Below are 14,293 nucleotides of genomic sequence, written 5' to 3' on the forward strand. Positions count from 1 at the left end.
AGCATGAGACAGAAGGCAGTGCCTAATATTTATCAACAGCACTAAGTTATCATGGTAACATTTTATATTAATTTAATACCAAGCACTAATTAAGAGGGAGAAAATAATTCTTCACTTTTCAAATAAAAACTACTTCCTAATAGCATTGTGCATGCAGTCTGACAAAGGTGTACAATGTAGATGTCTTTTACAAAGAGTGTTCAAAGTATGGCCCTGTGGTTTAAAGCTCCCCTGAAAAAGAGGTGACAGGTTTTCTATATAGTATATAATTACATCATTGAAAATCTTCTCTGAAACTGCAAATAACAGACCTTTGATATAAAAGATTTGATCAAATTAAAGAAGTATGTGTACTTTGGTTAACATATGCCAAACACGTAAATTAATTTGTACAAGTCTGATTAAACGACTTTGAGAAATTCAAAAGAACTATGACTTTATCTGATTTAACGCTTTCGCCCCCCCCCCCCCGCCCCCCCCCCCCGCCCCCCCCCCCCCCCCCCCCCCCCCCCCCCCCCCCCCCCCCCCCCCCCCCCTCACTCTACACACACTTAACAAGATTTTTCAAATTTCATTTGCAGCTTGCAAGCAATTTAAGTCAAAAGTTTAAGCTAGCCCATTAAACAGTGACCCCTTGTGATGTGAGCCGATTTTTTCAATGCTTAGAACATGGTTGTCAACATTCCCCTAAATGAAGCCCTAGTCCATCAGTGCTTTCAGCACTTTGATTAAGAAAAAAAGTTGATTACCTTGGTTTTGGCAGCGTTGTGGAATTGTTAACCCTTTAATTTAGATCATTGCATGAAATATGGTACACATGTTCACAATTGAAAAAAAACATGTGACTGTGAAGTCCCATAACTCTGATCAGAATTTGTTTTTCGCATAATGTAAGATGGTAAAGGTTGAATTGTTTGCATTTAATATAAATCCATTGTTAATTTATGTATATTGAACTTGTTAATGGACACCACACAGAACCACCATAGTATAAATAGTTATAACCCTTTATTGTATGGAGAGTTGTACTAATAACATGAGAACACTCAACAAAATAGTGCACAGGGACTTGGCCTCAATAAATTAATTTGCCAAAAAAATTAAGTAACTATCGAGTAGTGATTTAAGCATCATAACAATTTAGACTGACAGTTGTACCGGGGTATATCAAATATTATTTATTTCAGGTATGCGGAGGTGGAACATTTTACCTCCCTCCCGTTTCGTCCAATCAACAACGAGCACTGTGATGTCATCATCGATAAACCTGTCATGTTCATGAAACTGGATGCTGGTACAGTTTGTGTTCTCTTATATCTTCATGCTACATCCAAACACGACTATTCTTTGATCTTTTACCTGTGGAAAGATGTTGCCTAAAACAGCATAATCTTGTAGATAGGATCAAAATGAGATAAAATGTTACAAAATCTTTTGTTTCTTTTTTGTGTCCATCCTCTGAAATTAGATGACGGATGGGAAATCTGGGACGGTCAGACTGAAATGCTCCTAACTAATTTGAAATGTTAAAAAAGCAATTATTTGAATTAATTTTATACTAAAAAAATTCTTATAGTTTTTTGGACAATTTATAATTCAGTTTGGTTGAGTAAGCATACAACAAATGTTACCATGTCAATAGTGTTTTAGCTAATGCGGAATGGAAGGGCGGCTCGCCCTGCCCTTTTTTGACCCCGCCCCGCTGCCCCTTATTTCCCGCCCTATCGTATTTTTCCCCGCCCTCTTACGCTCATCTGGCCATTCAGATCGTTCTTTACCACAAAGTTGCTCCATCAAAACACTTTATTGGTCAGTGTCGCCGTCTCCTAATCCGTCACAGATCAGCACGTGATAAGGCATACGACCATCATCACCGCGGGTCGGATTAACGGTAATTCACGCTTATCAGGGTGCTAATTGCTGTTCATTATGACACATTATTCGTGGGCCCCGTTGTCTGTGACATGAAAGTTGTACCCCTTAATGTCCATCTTTGATGCGGATGTTGTTACAAACTAATTAATTGACGCACATGTCATATTTTGGTGTCGTAGACCTTTTTTATCAGGTGAAAAAAAGAAAGAAAAAATCTTAATCATATCATAGTTTCACTTCATTCATGTTCGTCTGTATGTGAAAATGCCGTCTAAAAAACGAAAATTCTTTGATCTTGAAAAGGAACGTGCTAAGATAAAAAGGACTAATCATACTTTAGCCAAATATGTGCTTAAAGTCGACAGGTAGAATTTTTCGTTATATTCTTAAGTAAAGTGTGTTTTTGTTTCGTTTGTTTATTTACGTTAATATTACTTGAATGTGTATATACGGTTTTGTATACGAGGAATACACAATTCCATTCTTAACATACGACAAATTGTTACGTAAAAATAAATAACGAATGTCAGGTATATCCAAAAAGACTTGATACGCGAAACATTTTATTATTAGGTCAAATACACATGCAAAGTTATTTAAAAATCGCTTACTCCACAAAGTTACAGACCGAACACGAGGAATCCGGGCGAACTTGTACGCACAAATATTTTTCTTGTCTTTTGGCAAAGCACGTCCATCAAAAGTGCGCGCCAATGTTAACATAAATCTAGAATTCCATTTAATAATTAACCAAAGGTTAATACATGTACCAACCGGTTCCAATTACAACCATTTACATTTAGGTTTTATTTAATGATTAGTAAGATATCGCATTAAGGACGTATTTGTTACGCCGTTCAATTTAACTTCCGGGCCGAACGTGTCCCATCTTCCGAGAATTCCGAGTATTTTCAACGTGCCTAGAATACTTTGAATGTAATTGTAACATTTGTTTTCACATAAGTTGGAGCATAAAAATGAAGCTGTTCGTGATACTGTCGTCGTAGCTTATTATGTTCAAAGTGTTACAAGTTGAGATTTTCATACCCGATATATAGTATCGCAAAGAGACAATTGTCAATATGAGGTTATCAATAGCAGGACACCGAGGTTATTTATCACAAAAAGTTCATTGTATTTTCAAACAACAATAAATTCAAAAGAAAATGTATTTGTCATAAAAATAGTTAGGCGCAACACCTTGCATGGCTCAGAACCATTACATTAGCTAAACATTGCAGTCTTCGCCAATCTTCGTAAATTTAAATATAAAAATAAATTACCTACGAAAAAATCAATTGCGTTTCTATTCATTGTTGAAAAAGTAAACTTGTTCGCGACGTTATATAAGTTTAAGAGCGAGTTTCATTTTGGCGGGAAATTTGCAACATGAAGTCCACGTGCTCTTTTATGTCGTTTCATGTATATGCCAATGACGGTATACCGTGTTGGATGCACACATATGTCGTTTCATGTATATGCCAATGACGGTATACCGTGTTGGATGCACACAAGGATGGATACGTATACTTGTTTTCCCTTTTGTTTCTCATATGATAATGGTTAAAACTTAAATAGCAGTCATAATTCAGGGAGTGAAAACTTTTATTTCGATATAAAGGAGACATTTGTTTGTAATTTTTGTACACTTCGTCATATAGAGCTACGTAAGTTTTAATTAAAACTGTAGAAAACAATTCTTTAAACCTTTTAATCTGAACACAGTCTTTTCTATATTTCTGTTTATATTTAATTCATATTAAGAACGATATCATGGAAATGTTTATTTGCTAAATCAAACAGAAATAAACAGTTATTTCATTTTCAGTGTATACACGAAATCAGCACCTTCCGATGCCAGTGACCCACAAGGATGGTCGACAACAGACTCGCTTTCCAGGCCCCCTCCTGATACAGACTCGCGTGGCACTCCTTCGTTCCCTGCAGACTCCCGTCATGGGACCCGGCCAACCGTAGAATCGCGCGACACTCATCTGCCGGCTGCAGACTCGCAACAAATTCCATCGACCGCCGCAGGCACGTGTCATACGCCCTGGCCCGCCGTAGACTCGCACTACACTACTTCGCCCGCCGGAGACACGCACCTCATGTCCCTGCCGCCTTCAGACTCGCACCTTACTCCTTCGACCGCCGCAGGCACGTGTCATCCGCCCCGGCCCACCTTAGACTCGTGCTTCACCACTTCGCCCGCCGAAGACACGCATGAAACGCCCCTGCCGGCTGTAGCCCCGCACCACTCGCACTTGTCGACCACAGACCCGCACCAGAAACCCCCTCCGGCCGTAGACTCTCACCACACGCACCTGTCGGCCGCAGATCTGTGCCACACGCCCATGTCGACCAATGACTCTAATCAAACTCAGTTAATCAACCCACAATTGCCGACCAAACAGACAGCAAATGCAACTTCGAGCAAAAAGGCCAAACACAAAATTGGATTTGATCCAAAGTGGACAGATGGTAGACCATGGCTATACTGCGCAACGGAAGAGACTGATACTGGCGTTCTTGATGTAATGTTTTGCAGACTATGCCAAAAACACAAAGTGAAAGGGAGAAATGGCAATGGAACTTGGAACACCAATGGGTGCACAACACTTCGGCTCGACAAGATTGTTAGTCATCAGAACTCGGAGATGCATAGGTCTGCATTACGAGTTGAAACGGAGGTCCAGCTAAACATTAGTGACGCCTTCCAGCAGAAGAAGATGCCAATGGGCGAAAATGAGTTCAAAGCACTGACATGTGCAACAAAGATCTTGCATTTTCTTATAAGCCACAACCTTCCCTACACCACTTTGTTTAAAGACTTTGTCAATTTTGCTACAAATGAACTACAATGCCCAGACCTGCAACACCTAAAACAAGGAAAAAACGCGACATACACAAGTCCCACAATAGCAGATGAATTCATGGACTCCATGGCTACCGACATCGAGGAGACAGTGAAGCAACGAGTAAAAGACAGTCCCGGATATGCCATAATGAGTGATGAAACAACCGATGTATCAAATAATAAACATCTTGCCTTCTGTGTAAAGTACATCAACACTGAAAATGGAGACGCCTGTATAGATTACTTAAAAGATGTGAAAATTACCGACGGAAAGGCTGAAACCATCTTTAAAGAGACTGAGAAAGTGGTAGAAGAGCTTGGATTAAGCAATTTTGTCGGATATGCCTCAGACGGATGCCAGACCATGATCGGCAAGAAGACAGGGGTTGCAACAAGGTTGAAAGCAATTAAACCCGGCCTCGTAACTGTCCATTGCCATAACCATCGATTGGCACTGGCCGCCAAGGACAGCTTTGAATCGATCACGCTCATGAGAGATACAGACGATCTCCTGAACCATGTCTTCAAGTATTACCACTACTCTGCAAATAAAACTGCCTCCCTGCAGAAGATACAGACTATGTTAGAGGAGAAAGGGAAAACCATAAAACAGGCAGGCCATACTCGCTGGCTTTCCCACAAAGCAGCCGTCACCTCTCTACGAGACTGCTACAAGGCTGTTCTCATCGACCTCGAAAATGCGGAGGCATCCGGTGCCGATAAAGTCAGAATGGGGAGTGGTCCAAGAGCAAGTGGGCTGCTTAAGAAGCTTAAAAATCCGGCCACTGCAAAGATTGTTCACTTTCTGTGTGATGCTTTAAGACCACTTACAGCACTGACACTGGTCTTTGAAAGGAATGACATTAACCTTTCTGTTATTAAACCAAGGAAAGACTCCACTATATCTGGGCTTAAAAATTTGAAAGAGACATATGGAAGCAGTGAGCGAAAATGTGATAAGCTCTTGGCAGACCTTGGATTAGAGGCAACAGAGCAGCAGCTGAAGTCTGTTCATAATGCAAGAACCATGTTTCTGGACAAACTTGTCGACAACATCAATGTTCGACTGGCCTCATCAGATGTCATTGATCAGCTAGCTGTTTTTAACATGGATGAAACTGAAACATTCTACGGCAATGATGAGATAGCCTGCCTTGCCGACAACTTTGGGCTGGACGCTGATGAGGTCACAGAAGAGTGGGATGACTTCAAAAATGCCATCTCATCAACATCGCCTGAAGTCATCAGAGGGCCACATAGACTCATCAAGGCCATGATGAAAATAAGACCACACAAGTTCCCAAACATAGAAAGACTGTGTGCAACAGCAGTAGTTGTGCCAGTAAGCACTGCAGAAGTAGAACGTGTGTTTTCAGAATTGGCAAGAACCAAGACAGACCTAAGGAATCGGTTGCAGGTTGACACAGTACACCAACTCCTGATGATAAATAGGAACGATAAATACTTGGCATTTGACAAATGTGTACGAAGATGGTACAAAATGAAAAACAGACGAATTTAGATTTAACCCCAAGACATGGAATTTCTTGAATAGCCTCGTTGATAAGTTTAGATTATTGTGAATTGGCTAAAATCATGCACATGAATTTTAACACCCAATAAAATGCTACTTGAGAGCTACTGGAGTCCAAATCTTATTTCATTTCTATTAAATTATGAGTTGAAGTTGTTGGAGTCAAGCTTGACAAAACTTTCAAAATTGACAAAATGAATAAGTTAGTTATGTTAAGGATATCCATGCTTAAACCATACTTAAGAAACAACACTTGAGGCATTCTAAGAGATTTGAGTATCAAATGTTCAGTTGACTGATTTTGTTTATTTTTTTATCTGCCTAGCCATATATATATGGCATATGCAATACTGCATTCATGCTAGTGCCATTTTAAGTCCCTGAATGCTGAAATAAGTTTTAAATGATGCCATGTTTTACTCAAGTTTGGTCTTTTTTTATTTATGAAATAAGTTATCATTTATCTCTGCATTTCCTCTGTATTTGCACTGTGCTATTGTCCTGAAAAGATATAAAAACAAATGGTTGAAGAGCTTAATCAATTTTTTTTTAAACTTATATGAACTGAAATGCTAGTTTTTAGATTATGACTTTGACAATTTTTAGTTTTTATCAAAAAGAGATGTTTTGCTCTGTTGTTTTAATGTATATAATCGAGTGGTGGTTTAATTAAATATTTATCTTTAAAATATTGCAATATGCATGCCATAACTTATCAAATGTAGGCACACAATTGTATTCTTGTTATTTGTATGAACTTGTCCCCCCTTGGTAATTGTTGTCTGGTTGCCTCATTGTAACAGTCTTGTTTGATCTCATTGATTTTTTTTTTATTATACTATTTATTATCATTTATGATAATTTTGTGTGTATTTCCTGTGACTACTGACTGTCTTCGTGCTATTACTACAGTCTTTTGGATAATATAAAAAATACAATAAAAACTGTTAACTTGCATCTCCTTGTTGTTGACTTACACATACTGCTAACTCTTTTAGGCATAAGGACACACTTAAAGTCACAGATTGACAACAACCTAAGATGGACTTTAAGGTATATGGCTGTTTCACAATCAAATATTGCGCGCACTATTTTGCCCCTTTTAAGAAAGCACCCTGCCCCTTTTTGGGCCCACCCTGCCCTTTTCAATTTCTGGCTAAAACACTACATGATGTGTTAGGTTTTCAAGTCAGAAGACAGCTTATTAAAGTAGTTCATTAGCTCTTTAATACGTTGTGATATTTATGCTTCAACCATGTTGTAAATTTGAAGTGTTTGTGACCATACAAATTTGTTTATGTGTTAAGTTTTCATATGGTAAATATATTATCAACACCATAAGTTCATATTTTCACTCATGGCCTTAGTGAAAATATTACTTTTGCTCACTCCAGGAAATATAATTTCATATCCTACTTAAACAAGCGATTACCTCTTATGTTTTGATGGATGCGTTTCAGGTGTGAACATGTTCCACCATTACTGTGATTTTGTGAACTTCTACACGAGTCAGCACGTGAACAACTCCTTCACCAGAGACATGTACATGATCAACTGGGACACCGTGAGTTACCACCCCTGCTTTTAATCTTACTTTAAAATTAAGGGCACAGCACAAGTTCAGGTTCATTCTTTGTTATGTGCCATGATATAAACGTGTGTACGACAATATTTTAAAAGATCGCAAAGAACCAAAAATTCTATACCAAGTGTCAGAAATAGCTGCTCTATTTCTTGACATATCTTAAACTAGATATTTTCTTAGGATATTTCTTGACACCTTGTTGTGTTTGATGCTTTCTTAGTTTAAACATTTAGCTTAGCAGTAGGACAGTAGCTTTCCAGTAGACAGTATCTTACCAGTAGGACAGTAGCTTACCAGTAGACAGTAGCTTACCAGTAGGGCAGTAGGACAGTAGCTTACCAGTAGACAGTAGCTTACCAGTAGGACAGTAGCTTACCAGTAGGGCAGTAGCTTACCAGTAGACAGTAGTTTACCAGTAGGGCAGTTGCTTACCAGTACAGCAGTAGCTTACCAGTAGGGGAGTAGCTTACCAGTAGGACAGTAGCTTACCAGTAGGACACTAGCTTACCAGTAGGGCAGTAGCTTACCAGTAGGACAGTAGCTTACCAGTAGGTTACCAGTAGGGCAAAAGCTTACCAGTACGGCAGTAGCTTACCAGTAGGACACTAGCTTACCAGTAGACAGTAGCTTAACAGTAGGACAGTAGCTTACCAGTATGGCAGTAGCTTACCAGTCGAGCAGTAGCTTACCAGTTGACAGTAGCTTACCAGTACGGCAGTAGCTTACCAGTAGGGCAGAAGCTTACTGGTACGGCACTAACTTACCAGTATGGCAGTAGCTTACCAGTACAACAGTAGCTTACCAGTAGACAGTAGCTTACAAGTAGGACAATAGCTTACCAGCAGAGCAGTAGCTTACCAGTAGGGCAGTAGCTTACCAGATGACAGTAGCTTACCAGTAGGGCAGTAGCTTACCAGTAGACAGTAGCTTACCAGTAGACAGTAGCTTACCAGTAGGGCAGAAGCTTACCAGTAGACAGTAACTTACCAGTAGGGCAGTAGCTTACCGGTACGGCAGTAGCTTACCAGTACGGCAGTAGCTTACCAGTAGACAGTAGCTTACCAGTACAGCATTAGCTAACCAGTAGGGCAGTAGCTTACCAGTAGGGAAGTAGGTAACCAGTAGGGCAGTAGCTTACCAGTAGACAGTAGCATATCAGTAGGGCAGTAGCAGAATACTAGGGTAGTAGCTTACCAGTAGACAGTAGCTTACCAGTAGACAGTTGCTTCCCAGTAGGGCAGTAGCTTACCAGTAGGGCAGTAGCTTACCAGTAGACAGTAGCTTACCAGTAGGGCAGTAGCTTACCAGTAGACAGTAGCTTACCAGTAGGGCAGTAGCTTACCAGTTGGGCAGTAGCTTACCAGTATGGCAGTAGCTTACCAGTAGGGCAGTAGCTTACCAGTAGGACAGTAGCTTACCAGTATGGCAGTAGCTTACCAGTAGACAGTAGCTTACCAGTAGGGCAGTAGATCTCGGACACGAGTAGATCTTGACAGTCAAGATTTTTGCTTTGAATAAAAAGAAATATAGCAAATGCTTGTTCTAAATCATTTAACTTATTGGGATTATTTGGTCAGAAAAAATGTACACTTTCATTGTTGTGTTGAATATAGATGCAACAAACAAGATACCTCCAACATCATGGAACATCCAGGTTATAAAAAAGCCGTATACTATGCTTCAAAATATTATTTTAGCCCCGACATGCAAATGATATTTTACTGGCACAGATTCTTTACTCATACTTGATCTTGTCTTTTCAGAGCAGACGTCAATACCATGACCTTTTCAAGGAGACTTTCCAGGCATTTACACAACATCCAATGAAATATATCAAAGACTTTGACAATCAAAGGGTTGGTATTTCTTTATACAAGAAATTTAAAAAAAAAGTTTTCATGATTTAAATTCTAACATATTTGTAATATTTGGCAATTTATCTACTCTGTAGAAAATCTATCAAACCAAAAATTATGATATTAGAAGAAAAATAAAAAAGTCGAAAGTTGTTAGTTTTTAGAATGAATATTTAAAAAAATGAATAATGTATTTATCACATTCAATGATATCTCTTGTTTAAACATGGGCTTGTTTAGATAGAGTTGTCAATGAAGTGTTTGTTTACATTCTCATTTTGGAGTTCTGGTTTTCTCTTTTGACTTTTTTCCTAATATAAGTTGTTATTCGAGATTTAATTAACATTTGTGTTTGATCTTAAAGTCATATGATTAAATATTGACAACCCAAAGTTTTTAAATTGTTATTCATTTAAATACAGGTAAATTTCGCACAGATTTATTGATTACTTAAGCATCATCATTAACCATTTCTACAAAATTGTTCATCTCCGAATCTGGTTTTAGGTCTGCATTAAAGATGCAGTGTTTCCCTTGCTGCCCAGAATGCGATGGGGAATGTTCTACAACATGCCACTGGTAGGCTGTTAGCATGTTGTGTTTACTTCGAAGAGATTCAGCTTTTTCTTTTATCAACCATCCATAGAAGAGCCATTTTCTGAATAAAAGAGCTTATTTCTACCTGAAAACCTTGTTTCTATTTCATTTAACTCATTTCTACATAATAGATTTCATTTAAACATAACGAAAAATAATTTCCTTATATAAAATAGCACTCATCTTTACCAAATAAGGAGATAGCTGACTTTATTTAACCTGATTTAGAATTTTAACACTAGAGTTACAGATTTTAGAAAATGTAAAATGATAAGATAGGATAGACGTTTGCAAATATTCTTGATTTTATGGTAAACCTAAAATATCTCATCAGATCCCGGGTTGCTATGGCAGCAGCCTGTTCCAAGCATTTTCTGCACACTTGGTCCATCGTCTTCACATAGCGCAGGACGGGCCACTCCAGGGGAAGATACGTATCACACTGCTGGATAGAGACACCAAGTTTAGGGGAATCATGAACCAAAATGAGGTATGGCTAGATAGGGCTGGATACACCAAGTACAGGGGAATCATGAACAAAAATGAGGTATGGCTGGATAGGGCTGGATACACCAAGTACAGGGGAATCATGAACAAAAATGAGGTATGGCTAGATAGGGCTGGATAGAGACACCAAGTATAGGGGAATCATGAACCAAAATGAGGTATGGCTAGATAGGGCTGGATACACCAAGTACAGGGGAATCATGAACAAAAATGAGGTATGGCTAGATAGGGCTGGATACACCAAGTACAGGGGAATCATGAACAAAAATGAGGTATGGCTAGATAGGGCTGGATACACCAAGTACAGGGGAATCATGAACAAAAATGAGGTAGGGCTGGATAGGGCTGCCAGCTCTAAACTTGTATCCTTCATAAGAACCATTATTTTTCGACATTTATTCATCCTTTTTGGTAAATTAAAACATTTGAATTAATTGTGGTAAATCTTAATTGGCAGTTAGAGTGCATCTTTAAATATTTTCGCCTTTTTAGATGTTAAGTTATGACTTGTGTAGAGTTATCATTGCCTCAGTGTAGTCATCGTTATGCAAAAATGTTAATATTGGCCAAAACATCAAAACATTTCAGGTGAAAATAGAAAACTTGGTACACATGGTTCATACAATTGATGTAATGTTTATAACGTAATATGAGGGATGCCTGCAAAACTGCAGTAAGACCTGCTATAAGATTCAGGTTGTTCCTACAGTGTTGCATGCACCCCACGATTCAATTGATCATACAAGTAAAATTATTACTTTAAGAGTACTTGATGTACTTCTCTTTTGCATTTCAGTTATTTTCTGCGCTAAAGAGTGTTGGAGAATATGAAGTGAATGTGGTCAAATATAAATACAGGTAAGTGAATGGATTTTATAATTATAGCACTGTTTAAATGTCACCTTACATGTTAAGCTATTTTCTGTTGAACACAATCAATAACTACCGGTACTTCTTTAAACTGTTGAACCATCATTGCATTAGAGTACATTGATGTGGTTAAAGGGGTTGGACACTAGATGGTCCCAAAATGGCAAATACATTATAGCCACAATATAGAATGCCTAGACTTGTCAATACAAGCTAGTATGAGGCTGATAATACATCATTTTACGTGATTAAAATAATATTTTGTCCCTGTCTCATCTGTTTAAAAAAAATGCATGATATTTCCCAGTGTATAGTGTATAGTACAGATACATATACCGACGCTATTTTAAATTTATACAAACCCAGTAAGTCTATTTGGGAAAATATGCAAAAACTGCTAAAGATATATGTGTCATTAGTGAGGCGTTACATATGTAAGTAAGATTCAATGGGTTGAACAAAACGATATCTTTTATGTTAGTTTTTGACAATTTTCTTTTTTACTTGCAATTGTATCATCTGATGTCTAGTCCCTTTAAGCCATATAATCAAGAATAACTTGTATGGCTAACTTTCACTGCAATTATTAAACACAGATCTTGAATGATAACATATCTGAATGTTTGTTATTTCAGAGAGATGCCATTTCTTGACCAAGTGAAGGTCTCCCACAACAGTGACATATTTATCGGCATGCATGGTGCCGGTCTCACTCATATGCTCTACCAGCCGGACTGGGGAGCTGTTATAGAATTGTAAGAACGTATAAAATAGTGCAAATCCTGTAGTGATTCAGTTAGGGCTTTTCCATTTAAACATACATCCCCTGGGGGGAAGGAACTTTGAAATTGAGCAAATTTACTCTTTTGGGGTCTAAATTAGCGAAAAAAGACACCCACCTTTATACTATTATAAAAAATTGCTTCCCCCCCGGGGGTTATATGTTTAACTGAAATAGCCCTTATTTTAAATGTCTTTAAAGTAATTCATTGTGTCACATTAACTGCCCCAAAGTGTTGTTGTTTTTTGCAAAAGTTAGTACTGTTTATTAGCATTCTGTTACTTAGAGTGCAGTGGAGTTTTTTCTTTTTAAATCAAGGATTCTAACAAATTTAAAAGTCTTCTGAAGCAACACAATCAAGCATTTCCATTTTTAAGTTTAAATATGTACTATAATGAATTCAACACAGTAAACTACATTTAATCCCAAAGAGAAAAGGGACAGAGGTCTATAATGATAGGTATTTAATACACCCGTATTTATTATATCATTTAAATGATAAGAAATATTGATTTTGCCATTTATATTTACGTTATATGGTTAATGCTTTATCTGCCGCAGATACCATACTGACGATCCAAACTGCTATCTTGACCTGGCCCGCCTTCGTGGAGTGAAATACTTCACATGGGAGAAGATGGATAAACTGACGCAGGAAGACGAGGTGGGTGCTTTGATCGGAGAAAACTGCGTTTATATGTGACAAACAGCTTCACAGCGTGTCTCTACATGTTCACAGATATAACAAATGGTTCATGAAAAACTGAATCAGAATCGAGATAGTTGCCTAGAATGCTTCATTGCTGGGACTCAAACCTATTGGAGTTCCTAGTTCATTTCAGACAAAGAAATGCATGAGAAATTCTTGATAAGGAAATGTTCCTGAGATTTGGTTCCCGTCTTTATCCAATGAAATCATTGAATACATAGTTTTTACTGTTAAAAGCACCATGGTCCATGTGGTGACTTGTGGCACACCTCATGAGGCCCCAAATGAATTTTCTATATTGATTTTAATATTGTTTACATTTACCCATAGACTAATGCAATACATCTGGATAGAGCAATTCTTAGGGCCTCAAATATGAAAGTCAGTGGATGGAAAATTCCTGAGGTTGTCCTGATTTCTTGTAAAACAGGGATATTGCCCTAGAAGTATTTTCCTTGTTCGATGTTATACTTTTAGATTATTAAAAACAATAAAACTATGAGTTTTTAGCTCGACTATTTGAAGAATAAGGAGAGCTATACTACTCACCCTGGCGTCGGTGGCGGCGTTGGCGTTGGCGTCACACCTTGGTTAAGGTTTTGCATGTAAGCAACTTTAAGTCATTATCTCAGTAAATACATCAGTTATTGCATTGAAACTTTGGATATGTTTACCCAACTATCTTACATACTAAATTAATGAAGTTAGATAACAATTATTTGAATAAAATGCAAATAATAGGCCTTTATTATTCGACTTCGAAATTCTGGTTAAGGTTTTGCGTGTAAGCACACATAGGTTAATATCTCAGCAACTACTTGAGGTATTGCATTGATACTTGATACAATGGTACTCAACCATCCAATCTACTTAATTAACCAAGTTAGATAACTCTAGTTTGCATTTAATGCAAAATAATTGCCCTTTATTATTCGACTTAGAAATTCTGGTTAAGGTTTTGCATGTAACCACATTTAAGTCAATATCTCAGCAAATATATCATGTATTGCATTTAAACATTAGATATGTATTCCCAGATAACACTTTTGAATATAATGCAAAATATGGGCCTTTATTATTTGACTTGGACATTCTGGTTAAGGTTTTGCATGTAAGCACACA

At 37.9% G+C, this 14,293-nt stretch overlaps 1 protein-coding gene across 5 annotated transcripts in view; it reads left to right on the forward strand.

The window, feature by feature from the left end:
* LOC128217844 (EGF domain-specific O-linked N-acetylglucosamine transferase-like) overlaps positions 1 to 14,293 on the forward strand; it is a 44,915-nt gene that overhangs the window by 29,195 nt on the left and 1,427 nt on the right. For all 5 annotated transcript variants that reach the window (XM_052925257.1, XM_052925254.1, XM_052925256.1 and 2 more), the window contains exons 7-14: positions 1,188 to 1,294; positions 7,727 to 7,830; positions 9,615 to 9,707; positions 10,215 to 10,286; positions 10,639 to 10,794; positions 11,608 to 11,669; positions 12,317 to 12,436; positions 13,024 to 13,126. In XM_052925257.1, coding sequence (XP_052781217.1) covers positions 1,188 to 1,294; positions 7,727 to 7,830; positions 9,615 to 9,707; positions 10,215 to 10,286; positions 10,639 to 10,794; positions 11,608 to 11,669; positions 12,317 to 12,436; positions 13,024 to 13,126 — 817 coding nt within the window. The remainder of the gene's footprint in view (positions 1 to 1,187; positions 1,295 to 7,726; positions 7,831 to 9,614; positions 9,708 to 10,214; positions 10,287 to 10,638; positions 10,795 to 11,607; positions 11,670 to 12,316; positions 12,437 to 13,023; positions 13,127 to 14,293) is intronic.

This window comes from Mya arenaria, chromosome 14 (assembly GCF_026914265.1).
Source record: "Mya arenaria isolate MELC-2E11 chromosome 14, ASM2691426v1".
NCBI classification, from domain to species: domain Eukaryota; kingdom Metazoa; phylum Mollusca; class Bivalvia; order Myida; family Myidae; genus Mya; species Mya arenaria.